At 40.3% G+C, this 14,905-nt stretch overlaps 1 protein-coding gene across 3 annotated transcripts in view; it reads left to right on the top strand.

The window, feature by feature from the left end:
- The window catches only part of pde9a (phosphodiesterase 9A), a 59,217-nt gene that overhangs the window by 36,905 nt on the left and 7,407 nt on the right, over window positions 1–14,905 (top strand). For 2 of the 3 annotated variants that reach the window (XR_004103413.2, XM_031289673.2), the window contains exons 7-13: window positions 5,294–5,378; window positions 7,474–7,534; window positions 8,375–8,449; window positions 11,397–11,483; window positions 11,835–11,939; window positions 13,888–13,970; window positions 14,685–14,841. Coding sequence is in view for 2 of the 3 variants with exons in the window: in XM_031289673.2 (XP_031145533.1) it covers window positions 5,294–5,378; window positions 7,474–7,534; window positions 8,375–8,449; window positions 11,397–11,483; window positions 11,835–11,939; window positions 13,888–13,970; window positions 14,685–14,841 (653 nt within the window). In the remaining variant the exon portion in view is untranslated. Of the gene's footprint in view, window positions 1–5,293; window positions 5,379–7,473; window positions 7,535–8,116; window positions 8,192–8,374; window positions 8,450–11,396; window positions 11,484–11,834; window positions 11,940–13,887; window positions 13,971–14,684; window positions 14,842–14,905 lie in introns of all 3 variants that reach the window. The other variant, XM_031289674.2, reaches the window with a different exon arrangement.

A 14,905-nucleotide genomic window follows, 5' to 3' on the forward strand; every position in this document is an offset into this window, starting at 1 on the left:
ATCTATAAAATGCAGCACATGCTTTGTGGGATTGATATCAGAAAGTAGTGCACATTCCATGGACACTACTTTTTTGCATTCCGTTGTGGAGTTTTTGAGGACACTATTTGTGGATACATTTACACACTCAGACTTGGGAACTTCTGTCGGTAAGGGCCGATGCTGAAATCATCAGACACATTCAAGGAACGACAAGAGATTTGGTTGTTTATGACCAAATTATAAACGACTCCATGATGTCCTGTCTGCTGCACGCTCTACCCAGCGCCATCCTTTGTCTAAATCAGTTTTTTCAGGAAGTGAGAACGCCTCTGACACGGACAATCTCCTGTCGTGCTGCATGTGTGAAAGGGAAACACCTGACAATGTCGGGACCTAGTTCCTCGGGCAAAGTCCGAAGTTTGTATGTTAAAACGGCTATAGTGTTGTCTCTCTTTAATTCGCAATAAACACAATGAATACCCACATGATAAACCACATCAGTCCGGATTAGTGATGTCACAATACCAGAAATTTAGTAGTCAATACCAGTGTAATTCCATGATCCTCGATACCTAGCATGAATCCCATATACCTTAACATACACTCCTTTATGTCATCTGGGGAGAACATCTTCTCTCCTCTTCTGGACCCACAGCCCACTACAACAAATACGGTAATGTCTTCCATGACTTCACCTGAAACTCCCAAATGTTAAGTGAAGTCTGTTTCTCTCTGTCCTTGTTTTTTTTTTTTTTTTTAGATAGAACTGGGTTGAAGTTAACTTTTAACTTACGCTATGCAGAGGTCTGCGGGAACAAACGCTAACGTTAGCTATGATAGCTATCATAGCTATCATAGCTAACGTTAGGCTCTATGTGAAAAACAACTGCAGAGAGAAACAGACTTACTAGTGGTTTGGAAGTTCCAGGTGAACTTGTGAAAGCAGTTGCCTTAGATGTAGGGTAAAGTTACTGTGGTCAAAGATGCTCTATGCTGCGTCAAACCGTCAGCGGGCACCATGGTGTGTACACAGATGAGGTACACCATCACTCCTCCTATCTTTACATAGCAAATATTTGTTTGCTGCTATATTAATGTGGTGGAGCTCTGTTAACATAAAGTACATGGGAAACACGCTCTGTTCAACCTGACTCCTGTTCTTCTGTAGAACAGGCTGGTTCGGTGAGATGGGTGCCAGATTCAAACTGATTCAGACCAACTGGGTACAAATGACCATCTGACCTCTTTCTATTACAGAGATTTTGTGAGTAGACACTTGTTATCAAACTCATTGTCCACTGTCCTCCATTTATATACTACTAACGTCCACTGAGCAAATAGATCCTTTGGCTGCTCCTCCTTTCAGTATTCTGTCTGTCTCATGATTAGAATGAACACATGTATGTCTTTTTCAGCATTTTTAAAACTGTAAGGGCTTTCAGACATTTCAAATGCTTTTCATCAACCTAATAATTAATAATTAAGTAAAATGCCCCCTTTTTCCTGTATTCTACTTAATACAAATTCAGTTCAAAGGTACAAATTGAACACCATTTTAGTCAACTCAGTTCTGTGCTAAGCCTACACCTGTTGATCAGTTCACCATTACTTTAGAAGAAAGCTGCCTACAATAGATTTGGGGAAATCACCATGGTGACCAAAGCAAACTCAGGTCATGTTGTCATGGTGACTGAAAGGGTCAGCGCCTAGGGGGCTATTATGGAATTGCGGTCACAGCACGTTGCGAAACACATGTAGTCAGGAACAGAAGGAGATGTCTGCCAAAAAGGCTGCCAGCTATGGTGTGGCTGTAACACAATAAGGTGTGTGTGGTGGCACGTCATCTTGTGTTTGTGAATGCTTGGGAAATAAGGGTCATGGGCGATGCATTATGCACTACAGTACACACAGCCACACACATGTAGAAACACCAACGCACAAGTGTGTAGGTGCTTCTTGCACACCATACTACACACCTACACACAATGAGGTCACACAGGAAACATCAATGGTGTTATGTCTTGTCACATCACAATCCGGACTAGTCAAAGTGTACTCACAAAAGTATCTGAATTGAGACACACTGCTAGTCTGCCGTTAAATGCTGAAGATGATCGGCTACCAACACAGAAGAACAGTGAATAGAGCCTCATCTCCGAACACACCATGGTGCACACTGAAGGCTTGACCGCGGCAAACAGCATCTTTGACCGCAGTAACGTTAGCTTTACCGTGCATCTACGGCAACTGCTTTTACGAGTTCACCTGGAAGTCCCAAACCGCAAATAAATCTGTTTCTCTCTGCAGTTGTTTTTCACATAGAGCCCATTGTTAGCTATGATAGCTGACATTAGCTAACGTTAGTTTGTTCCAGCAGACCTCTGCATAACGTAAGTTAACTTTAACCAGCCCAGTTCTATGTGAAAAAAACGAGGGCAGAGAGAAACAGACTTCACTTAATATTTGGGAGTTCCAAGGGAACTCATGGAAGACATTACCGTATGCTAGCTGTGTGGTAATGCCAGGCTTTGTTGTAATGGACTTTGGGTCCAGAAAACTGACGTTCTCTCCAGATTACATGTAAATCACGCTCTCTTCCTCCCCCCCCTCCCCTCAAATAAAATTGATTAATTGAAACCCCTCCACTCCACACCAAAAAGTTGAAATTTAACATTTTGAAATTCAAAAATTAACCCCCACTAAGTGTTATCCTTGTTATCCTTATCCTGAAATGCATTGTATAAAAGAGTATACATGGGATTTCTTGCTTTGTTTTTGACCGTGGTATTGAATTGGGTATCGAGAATTGTGGAATTACACTGATATTGGTATTGGCTACTAAATATCTGGTATTGGGACATCCCTAATGAGGACTGATGTGGTTTATCATGTGGGTATTCATTGTGTTCATTGCAAATTAAAGAGACATAACACTATGGGGGCTACATGGAGATGGCTGTGTATCAGAGGTAGAGTGGTCACCTCTCAACCACAAGATTAGTGGCTCAATCCCAGGCTCCTCCAGCCAAATGTCAAAGTGTCCCTGAGCAAGACACTGAACCCCCCATGTTGCTCCCCGGATGCTGTATGTATAGCTGTCCACTGCTCAAAATACTTAGGATGGGTTCAATGTTTAACAGGTTTTTTTTATAGCTGTTTTCACATACAAACTCTGGACTCATTCTGGAGGAACTAGGTCCCGACATTGTCCAGAGTTTTCCTTTCACACATGTAGCACACAACAGGAGATTGTCCTTGTCACAGGCGTTCTCACTTCCTAGAAATACTGATTTAGTTAGATTTACACGGCGTCATGGAGCAGTTCATAATTTTGTCATAGACAACTGAGTCTCTTGACTTTTCTTAAATTAGAGAGACATAAATCTGAAGCTATCCTTTAATATTTGTCTGTGAGTGTTTACAGCCATTGTGAGCAGTGTTGCAAAACACTAAAAGGACTGCTCTAATTTATGGCAACATTGGATTGATCCAAAATCCATATTTAATCAACTTAGATGTGTAACGTCTTATCACATAAGTCTGATTAGAAAAAAAGAATATTATTAGAATATATTATTATTAGAAGATATATTTCCAGCAAATTAAATTCACATCAAATTCTACTTCCTGGGGTTGTAGCCAATTTAATTCAATTCAAATTCCCACTTTTGGCTTAAACTTGGATCTTCCAAAATTCTGACTTGAGAACCCTGCAGGACAAACTTCCAGCATATGTTTGCGAGTTTCGTGAACCCACTTTCAGTGCCCACTCTCCCTGACTGGTTTTGTGTAGTAGTAGTTTCAGATCTGACGCACAGCCACTTCACACAAGCATGCCAATTGCCTGGATACCTGGTCGCTATGGAAACAGCATGGTGCCCACACAGATCTCCATCCTCTGATGACTTTGGTCGCCATGGTCACCTATGCTAATGACAGCTGGAGTGTTGTTGGAGGCGCCCTTTTCTGATTCAGCAAAACAGAGGTGGATTAATGAAGGAGGCAGACAGAGGAGGACGCAGAGTCAGATAAAGATATGTGAGAGTCCAAAGAGTTGTGATATCAGCTGCAGTCTGCTGAGGTACATACAACCAGATGACAGACAGCTGTTAATATTAATGCTGGTGGACTTCATAGAGACTGCTGCAGGCTCAGTGAGTGGGCTTTGCTGCTTTCACAATGTACAGCTGCAGGATCTGTTTCCCTCTCTCAGGATCCACCTCCTACACCAACCCCCGTCTCTCTCCAACCTCATTCTGCTTTCTCTTAGTCTGTCAACTCATTTAAATGAAGTACATGGGCCTATCAGTATGGTTTTAGCATAAACTTGCCATCATATATCTGCTGGGGCACTGATAGACTTAAACATCCAGCCTGCAGAACTAATGCTCCAGCCCGACCTACTGTAGATTTTGGGGTTACTGCCATTTTCAAGCCCTTAAAGTGCAGTAAAGCAACACGTGACTGACAGCATACCTGTATGGCAAAATGTTTTTGTTAGATCTCTAATTAGCTAATCTTCTCTGCTCTGATAGATTGGGGGACAGTTTAGGCCTCACATAATCCCAATCATCACCTGGGACTTGGGTTAGTTAAAACCTTTTTTAAATATACAAAACATTGAATGCCAAAAAAGAAGCCACAGTAGAGACCTGACCATGTTGCTCCAAACCCCAAAAGAGGCCAATTAAGCCTCCTGTTGTCCGTTTACAAAAACTTTCTATATCAGAACTATGACAAAAGAATGTTGACAAATGTTGGAAAAAGCTACACAAACATTTCTTTTTTTAAACGCTGAAAAAAGTGACCAAAAAAATCTGAAAAACTGACCAAAAAAAACATCAAAAATATCGGCAAAGGTGACAAAAAATTGGGGAAAAAAAGTGACCAAGAATTGGAAAAAAAAGTGAAAAAACATTGGAAAAAGCAACAAAAAAAATTGTTAAAAAATTGAAAAAAATATAATTAAAAATGGCAAAAAAGTGACAAAAAAAATTATAAAAAGTGACAAAACAAATTGGAATAAAATCAACAAAAACGTCGAGAAAAGTGTAGAAAAAGAACAACAAAATGTTGAAATTTCGACCCAGAAAAAAACAAAGCTGCAGGTAGACGGGAAGACAACACAAGGGTTAAACAAATAAAATAATGTAATTGTTAATTTAGCTTTATGACCCAAAGATGCTCTGGGTAATGTTATATGTTTGCAGCTACAAACGGTATCAAGAGGTTAAGGGTTTAAAAAATATGAACTTTAATAGGACTAGTGGGGTTTAAAAACATAACTCTAAATGACTCTGTCTGTCTACAGTGGAGGGGATGAAGGTGGTGGAGATTGAGAAATGTCGCAACGACATCAAGAAGCTCCGCCAAGAGATGGCATCCAGAAACAACAGGTGATGGCAACAACAGAAGCAATTATCTGCTCAATAATCACTGAATCTCCCTGGTCTTTTCAATCTAACCAACACAGAGGGGGTCATGGGACAGCCCATCCTTCTGTTGAATAGCAGAGTCCTGTCTGGAGATGTGCTTTACTATTAACCTTAGCTCACTGTAAATGCTAATATGCAGACCAGCTGGTATTGCTTTATGTCAGCATTAGTGCAGTAATAGGAAGAATAGTAGTTGTTATTGTTATTAGTGCTGAAAAGTGCAGAAAATGTATCAACCGCTATTTTGATATTCATAATCAAATTAAAATTAACTTAAATTCAATTTTATTTATAGTCTCAAATCATAACACTCATAATCTCCGGACACTTTACAGATAGAGTAGGTTTAGACCACGCTCTATAATTTACAGAGACCCAACAATTCCCCCAAGAGCAGTTGCAGCAATTTAAGTAAATTATTAGCAAGAGTTCTTCTAAACTATGTACCCCCAAAATGTTCAATATTAAATAAGTAAATAATAATAATAATCATAATCAAAAATTGTGTAAAATATATAAATAAACTAACAACTGAACTCATTATTGTGAAATGTTATTTGCTCATTCATTTTCACAATAACTGAATTTTATTGGACGTCATTTTTCCTTCAGGAGAGACATTTGTATTTGTTTTCCCAATGACACTTTTTTTTGATAATGGGACTTTTCAAGGTAACACATTTTATTTTATACTGTCACTGTCAACAGTACCACCCTCTCAACCTTTTGCCAATCACAGTCCCCCTCGCTCTTAAGCTAGAGCTAGCAAGCTTAACAACTGCTACCAAAGTTAGCCAGTTAGCTCCTGTTAGCTAGAGCAACAACAATGCCAAAGTAATTCTAGAGGCTGCTTACTGAATAAATCCAGTACAAAGGCACAGTAACAAAACCGCTTTAGCTTTTAAGCCAACAAGGCATGCTAACTAGATAGGCCAGTTTGTGAGCTTGGATTATTACTCAGCATCAAAGTGAAGAGCCAGTGTTATAGTGCGTTCCATTTGTACTCTGAACTCAGATTTTCCGAGGTCAAAGCTGGAAACACGCCCCCTGACCTCGGATTTCCGAGCTCGGAACTCGGGCAACCATGAGTACCCCGAGCTCAAAATCCAACATGGCTGCTCCATGCATCAACAGTTGTGAAAGCTGTAGTAACATACAGTTATAAACACGTCTGTGTTATTTGTGTCTCACTAAATCATTCGTACACGCATCTCTGAACAATGTCGTTACACTGTTTGAATGCACAAAAAACAGCGTAATGCGTTGATAACTGGCATTGCTAACAATGGCTAACCTGGCTAGAGCTAATGAAAACAATGAAAATCTGACTGGTAAATGGAACGCATTCAACATGGGTGTGATGTCATTCCCAGCTTCGGCTTCCGAGTTCCGAGGTAAATGGAACGCACTATTAGCAGTGCTAGCTGTTGGCTTGAGCAACCATAGAGAAAGACTGTTTTTCTTTTTGCTCTTGACAGGGATGTATATCTCATATATATATATATATTCAAAGGTGAATCTAAATATTAGGTGCTGCTGTCTCTTCATGTTAATACTGAACAATATATGAAGCTCACAACCCACTCTAGTTAGTTAGCATGTGCAGACTTAAAGCTATAGTGCGTAGTTTCTGTCTTCCCCATAAGGAATTCTAAGTAATGACAACAAAACTGTTGGCACATTTACGTGATACAAGCCTTCTGTGATTAAAAAAAAAGTTACCCACAGTTAGCTTTAATAAGCTAAATAAATCAAATGAGTTAGCTTCTGTGTCTGTGTACTGTTATTATGAAAATGAGTTGAGTTTTGATAATTTCTTAAATATTTCTCAAATGATTGTTTCATGTATGTATTTTACACAATTCAATCATATCATTATTTATTTATATAAATATATGTTTTATTTATTTAATGTTGAACACTTTGGGGTTCCATACCAAACATTCTCTAGTTCCATCAAAATGCAAATCGATTAATCAAAAAATAAATCTACAGATTACTCCATAATGAAAATAATCAATAGTTAATGCCTAATTTTTTTTTTAATTGTTTTCAGTAACTTCCTGGAAGACAATAAGAAGCTGACTCCTCGCAGAGACGTGCCCTCCTACCCAAAGGTAAGCTCTTCCTAGAAAGTCTCTACCCAACACTGTTCAGTCCACTATGTTTTTGTTAGCCAGGTGAGTCTGCTGATGGCAGGTGTTCTAAGAAATACCACGCCTCTATTGTGGTTCCAGGAACCAGATAGAACAAATGTTTAGTCTCAAACAAGTGGGTCCATGTGACACTTGTGAAAATGTTATTGGCCAGTTTTATCGATGTTTATCAGGTTTAGTCTAGGTCTGTTCCCAGAAAACAGTCAGTGCAGTACGATAGGTCACTGTGAGATAATCATCATCTCATCTCCACTCCGGACACCAGTGAATCCATAAAATGTTTGCACATTGGCAGAAGTTGTATTTTAGAAACATTCACCTGTTGACAGCTAGAGCTTCCTTCAGTATGGCTGCTAGTCATATTTGTTGCATATTCAATAACTAAACAGTCCAGCAAGAATTTAGCAAATAAAGTTAAATAGTGGGGATGATATTAGGTTATATGCCTGAACATTACAGTAGGTGTGTATAGTGGTGTGTAAAGGTGTGACCCTGAGCCAGGTGAAGGCAGACAGGGTTAAATGCCAGCTCTGTTGCCTGCAGTACATGCTGTCACAACAGACCATAGACGCCCTCAAAAAACCTGCCTTCGACGTCTGGCTATGGGAGGACAACGAGGTAAGACTGACCAGCTTGCTGAACCCGTCTCACCTACAATTCCCCTCTCTACTCTTCTCTCCATGTGCCTCCTGTCTCCCTTCCTGTCCCGCTGCCCTTTGTGTGTGTGTGTGTGGTGTGTGTGTGTGTGTGTGTGTGTGTGTGTGTGTGTGTGTGTGTGTGTGTGTGTGTGTGTGTGTGTAGTACCATCTCTCTAAGGAGACAGTAGAAGCTCTTAGATTGCCTACTTTCGATGCTTGGCAGTGGGAACCTAATGAGGTGAGACTCATCCCCTGATTAATCCACTGTTTATGTTTTTCAATCAAAGGCAGTTTAATAACTGTTACTGATGAATCAACTGATGAGGAAGTTATAAATTATCAATCAGTGAATATTCTTTTTTATAATTTCCTAATTGTTCCATATTATAATGTCATTAAGGGCCAAAAGCCTTTGCTTAAAGTAGGAGGTAAAAAAGGTTTTTAAAGTGTTAGCTGCCTGACATTACCTTGCCTAAACTGACAGAACAAAAGTTGGAGATAGAGACCAACTTTTCTAATGGCTGACATTTTGACTTGTGTAACACAGGTGCACCTCATAAAATAGCGCCCACAATGCAACACCGCCACCGACAGTTGGGTCGGAAATCCAGATGCATTATGCTAGTGACAGTGACATTGCTAGAGGATACACTCCACCAGTTGAATGTGGTTGGGAAACCTCCAAAGGAAAGCATTAGGCCAATTGAATTAGGTCAAGAGGACATCCGGATTTAAGATTATGGCCTTAATATTTTTGCTTATCCTAAACCTAGTCTCGCATTACCATCGCTATGGGATAAGGTCTGGCCACACCACCCATACATTATGGGATAGGAACCGCTCTGGGTTGTTTGCATTTCTTTAAACCAATCACAATCGTCTTGGGCGACGGTGGCTCTTTGGTGGAACATTTGCACCCCGCAAAAGAAAACGCTACATTAAATGAAGTTAACTGTTCACACAATACAGTAACGTGAGCTATTTAAATTAGCTGATACATGGTTAAACCATACCAGTGATACCAGATACCAGTGTATCGCCGTGTGTACTTTGTCCACACAAACCCCTGCCAATCGCTCCCAAAACATCCCAGTTAGAGAGGAAATGGCTTAAACATATTCTTTTTAAATCTTTACAATCATTCCCCGAAAGAGCCAAGCAGGGCTGCCTTGTTGTACAATCTTAATTTTCTTCAAAATGTGCCATTTTTAGCATGTAGCTTGCTAGCTCAGAGGTTCTGAAGGAAGCTGAAGGTGAGGGACATCCAGCTGAACATCCGGTGGCACCGATTTGTTGATGCAGACTATCCCAAACCTAAATCTGACTTGGATCTACAGTGCCTGACAAAAGTCTTGTCGCTTATCTAAGTTGTAGGAACAACAAATAATAACTTGACTTATAGTTGATCAATTGGAATCAGAAATGGTTTATATGAAAGACAAAGGCTTCTGGATTATGCTTATTATACCAAAATAAAGTTTTGTATCATTCATTGAGTTTTATCATTGAATTAGGACAGAAAGGTCAGATTTGGCTTGGACAAAAGTCTTGTCGTGTCTTTATATGATTCCACCAATCACAGATTAGAGTTTCACCTGTGACAAATACTGTAATTAACACATTCCTGGGTGTGTATAAAAAGAACTCCAGCACACCAGACCTTCATGTGAAGTGCAACCTGACCTCTCACAACATGCCAAAGATTCAACCACAGACCAAAGTGCTGATCATCAAGAGCCTGAAGACCAAGTCTGCTGCTGAGGTGGCAGACATCTTCAATGTATCCAAACGTCAAGTGGAAAGGATAAGAAAAAGATTTGAAGAAACTGGTGAAGTTCATGACAAGTCCAGGTCAGGCAGACCCCGTAAGACAACTGTTCGAGAGGACCGTTGCTTCGACAGTCCAGGGCCAGCCCTTTTTCTGGGCTGGCCACCAGAAACCCCTGTATCTATAACAACAGTTTGTCGAATTCTCTCACGCAGTGGTCTCCATGACCGAATTAGTGCTCACAAACCAGCATTAAACAGAAGACAACTAATAAAGTGTGTTGCATTTGCAAAGGCCCACAGCTTGGTGAAAGGATGGACAATGGAAAAGTGGCAGAAGGTTGATTTTTCTGATGAATCATCCATTGAACTGCATCCCAATTGCTGCAAATACTACAGAAGACCTGTTGGAACCCGCATGGACCCAAGATTCACCCAGGAAACAGTCAAGTTTGGTGGAGGAAAAATCATGGTTTGGGGTTACATGCAGTATGGGGGTGTGCGAGAGATCTGCAGAGTGGATGGCAACATCAACAGCCTGAAGTATCAACAAATTATTGCTGCCCATTACATTCCAAACCACAAGAGAGGGCAAATTCTTCAGCAGGATGGCGCTCCTTGTCATACTTCAGCCTCCACATCAAAGTTCCTGAAAGCGAAGAAGGTCAAGGTGCTCCAGGATTGGCCAGCCCAGTCACCAGACATGAACATTATTGAGCATGTCTGGGGTAAGATGAAGGAGGAGACTTGGAAGATGAAACCAACGAATCTTGAAGAACTCTGGGAGTCCTGCAAGACTGCTTTCTTTGCTATTCCAGATGACTTCATCAATACGTTATTTGAGTCATTGCCGAGACGTATGGATGTAGTCCTCCAAGCTCATTTTCTTTTTCCCAAGGCACCATGACTTTACGTATGCTCTGATGTTATTGTAGCATGTTTGTGTATTCACAATAAAGTATAATTTCTACCGTACATTATGGTATTTTTGTATGCGACAAGACTTTTGTCCAAGCCAAATCTGACCTTTCTGTCCTAATTCAATGATAAAACTCAATGAATGATACAAAACTTTATTTTGGTATAATAAGCATAATCCAGAAGCCTTTGCCTTTCATATAAGCCATTTCTGATTCCAATTGATCAACTACAAGTCAAGTTATTATTTGTTGTTCCTACAACTTAGATAAGCGACAAGACTTTTGTCAGGCACTGTATTATATTATCAACTAAAGAAACTAAACTACAGTATCAAACAGGGTTTGGCCCTTATGGTATAAGGTTCAGAGTTCATAAATAATGTTTTATTTACTGTAAAGGTCAAAGGATTAAATAAGACAAAACAACTTATCTCATCATATCTCCATTTCTCACTGTATACAGACTGATATCACTGATACGTCCCTTTGTTCTTCCAGATGCTCAGCTGTCTGGAACATATGTACCATGACCTGGGCTTGGTCAAAGACTTCAGCATCAACCCTATCACACTCAAGAGATGGCTGGTGAGACTTGGACCCAGTACATGTGCATATTCACATAGACACCAACCAACAACATCCCCATTGAATGGGCCTTTTCCCGAACAGAACAATGTCTCGAAATACTTTCTGCTCTTTGCTGATCTCCCACGTCGTCATTTTTATTGTTGTAGTTGTTTTTATATATAAAATAACATATACTGTTATTGCTTTTCACTGTTTCTGTTTTTTTTTGTTTTATTACCATGTAAAGTGCCTTTGAGTACCTATAAAAGGGCTATACAAATGAAATTTATTCTTATTCTTCCGTTTGATGCCCTTAAGCTCAAAGATCTCAAACCTCCTGTCTGTTTGTCTGTATCTCTCTCTATGTAGCTTTGTATTCATGACAACTACAAGAATAACCCCTTCCACAACTTCCGCCACTGTTTCTGCGTCACCCAGATGATGTACAGCATGATCTGCCTCTGCAACCTACAGGTAATCTGCTTCTTAGAGACTTGACTGCTGTGAGACTCGAGGCTCGCGTCAATAAGGACTTGACTTGAGACTTGAAAGCAAAGTTTCAGGTTTTGACCTGGTAAAATCAGGCATTAATAGAAACTACTGATGAAGGCCTTGCATGACCATACACCCTTTATATATATATATATATATATATATATATATATATATATATATATATATATATATATTTTGGCATTTTAGGCGTTTGTTACATAGGACAGCTAAGGGGGATAGAGAGGGGGAGTGACATGCAGCAAAGGTTCACAGGTTGGAATTGAACTTGCGGCCGCTGCTACAAGGACTGAGCCTCTGTACATGGGGCTGACGCTCTACCAGGTGAGCTACCCTGCGCCCCTATACGTTGGTCCCAGTTAGTAAAACACACTGTAACACAGCATTGAAAGATCCAGATGTTGTATTTAATGTTATGACGTTTTAATAGTCAGCATCTGGACTTTGTACATTGCTCATAAAGACCTGGGACTTAAAGGGGCATTCACCACCAAGTTTCTATGGCAAAGTTGAACTTACTCATCACGAGGAGTCCCACCCAGCCTGTGAAAACAGTTGTATAAAGTGTGTAATGTCCTCTAACTTCACGGAAATGTAATACTAAACCATTGGAGTAGCCCTCGTAAGGAATAGTTAGACATTTAGGAAAATACGCTTGGTGTCCTAGCTGCTGGTTTGATCATTTAACTTGTTTAAAGGGCTTGTTTTATGTGTTGTGTTGTTTTATTGCTTCACCTGCTTGTATGGTACTTACCATGGTTTTACTGTAAAGTGTATTTGAGTACTTTGAAAAGCACTATATGAATAAAATGTATTATTATTATTATTTAGTCGATTTCTGGCCAAGCGTTAGATAAAAAGATCCACCTGCTTAGGTTAGTGTAAAGAGTGGAAATGGGAAAAAAACAACAGTGTGAATAAGCATATTTCCCAAAAGTTTAGTATTTTTTTAGCAGTCCTTTTTAAGTAATTATATTACCTTTTGGTAAGATTTATTTGTAGATTTGATGAACTCAGTCAATTCTCCTGTAAGATTCCAATCTCTCCATCCACAACCAACACTGTCCTATAAATAGATATGTTGTTCTTAATTTGACTTCTGCTTATGTACTGTGGAAATACAGTTAAGTAATGGTATTCCCTGCTGGGGTAATACTTTATATTTTCACACTAGTCTTATTTCTGCTGAGCAGAATGTGTATGAAGGCTCATAGACTGGATAAAGTGTGATTTGGGGTTTGATTCTCACTGCAGCGCTAATGCTTTTAAAAGAGCCTGCTCTCTGATCACCTTGTGTTTTAAGTCAAGCCCCAAACTTCTGAATCCTCTGTTTGTACTTAAAGATATTCCATAAGCAGCTTCAGTGCCATGGCTGCCTGCAGAATGGTTGTGTTATGAGATGCACCGCTGTATTGCTTTGTTGCATCATCGTCACTTTATTATCATCTGAAGCTCCTTATTTGTTTAGGGTGGACTTTTCCTTTAAAGAGTTCAAGTCAAGTCAGATTTGAATGCATGTATTTAAAAGCGATACATGCAGTCATGCTGCAGTTGTGATGGGACAGCTGGAGGGAACAAGCTGAGCTGTGGAGAGAAGACATCAGGGGATTGGGAAAGCTCAGGCGAGAAAGAATGAGAGGATGAGGAGGAGGGCGGGGGTGTAGTGAAGGGGAGACGCCTGTCTGAAAAAAAAAGAAATAAGAAAGAAAAGAAAAAAGGAAAAGAGGAGCTTATTCTTCTCAGAGTCTCCCTCTGTTGTTAGGGATGACAGACACACACACACACACACACACACACACACGCACACACACACACATAGAGTCTATGTGGCAATTTGAGGGGGGAAGATATTATTGCACATATGGATGATAAATATACAGACGTCTGGATTTCTGTGTTCATTTTTTAGGAGAAGTTCACTCAGGTCGACGTTTTGATTCTCATGACAGCTGCTGTGTGTCACGATCTTGATCACCCCGGATTCAACAACACGTAAGACACAAACACACGCACGCACGCACACACGCACACACACACCCAAAGCTGTATGTCTTCAGCATAGTAACCAGAGACATAAGGTAGAAAGTATTGAGAGAAGGACAAACACACACGGTTTTGGTCTTTTAATGGGATTAGCTGGCATTTAGGAAAAATATGGATTAAGACCAGACTTAATGGCGGTCCACACCAAGAACAATAACTATAACCATAACTATAACTACTGTATAACCATAATTATAACGATGTGAGCATCCACACCGCTGAACAGTAACGTTCTGTAAACAGTCACAAGCAATCAATCAAGCACGCTCTACACGCTCCAGCTGATAATGATACATAATACACTAATACTGCAGACAATGCAGCATAAGATTACAGGAATGTCTGTAGTGATATCCTACATAATCGTGAATTCAGGTCCATTTAATGAACCAAAAAGGTTATTACCGGTGGTCCCTGGCGACACAGACACTGCTGCCTTTTCCAGGCAACAGCGGCGCACAAAGCTGCAGAAAGCCAGGGATGAGAGCACTGGAACAAAAACACCAACACGTCACAGATTGTATGATAATAACATCCAAACCACAGACTCAGTGGTTTCTGTGACATGAGAAATACTTTCAAAGTACATCTTATAGCTTGCATCTTTTTCGATCTACCCATTCTCTCTCTCTCTCGCTCTCTCTCTCTCTCTCTCTCTTCCAGGTACCAGATCAATGCCAGAACAGAGCTGTCAGTTCGCTACAACGACATCTCCCCTCTGGAGAACCACCACTGTGCTGTGGCCTTCCAGATCTTATCTCAGCCCGACTGCAACATCTTCTCCAACTTTGACCCTGAGGCCTTCAAACAGATACGACAGGTAGGGGATCTGTTTTAAACATTGTTTGTTTGGGCGCCTGGGTAGCTCACCTGGTAGAGCGTGC

The sequence above is a fragment of the Sander lucioperca genome, chromosome 8, assembly GCF_008315115.2.
Source record: "Sander lucioperca isolate FBNREF2018 chromosome 8, SLUC_FBN_1.2, whole genome shotgun sequence".
NCBI lineage: Eukaryota > Metazoa > Chordata > Actinopteri > Perciformes > Percidae > Sander > Sander lucioperca.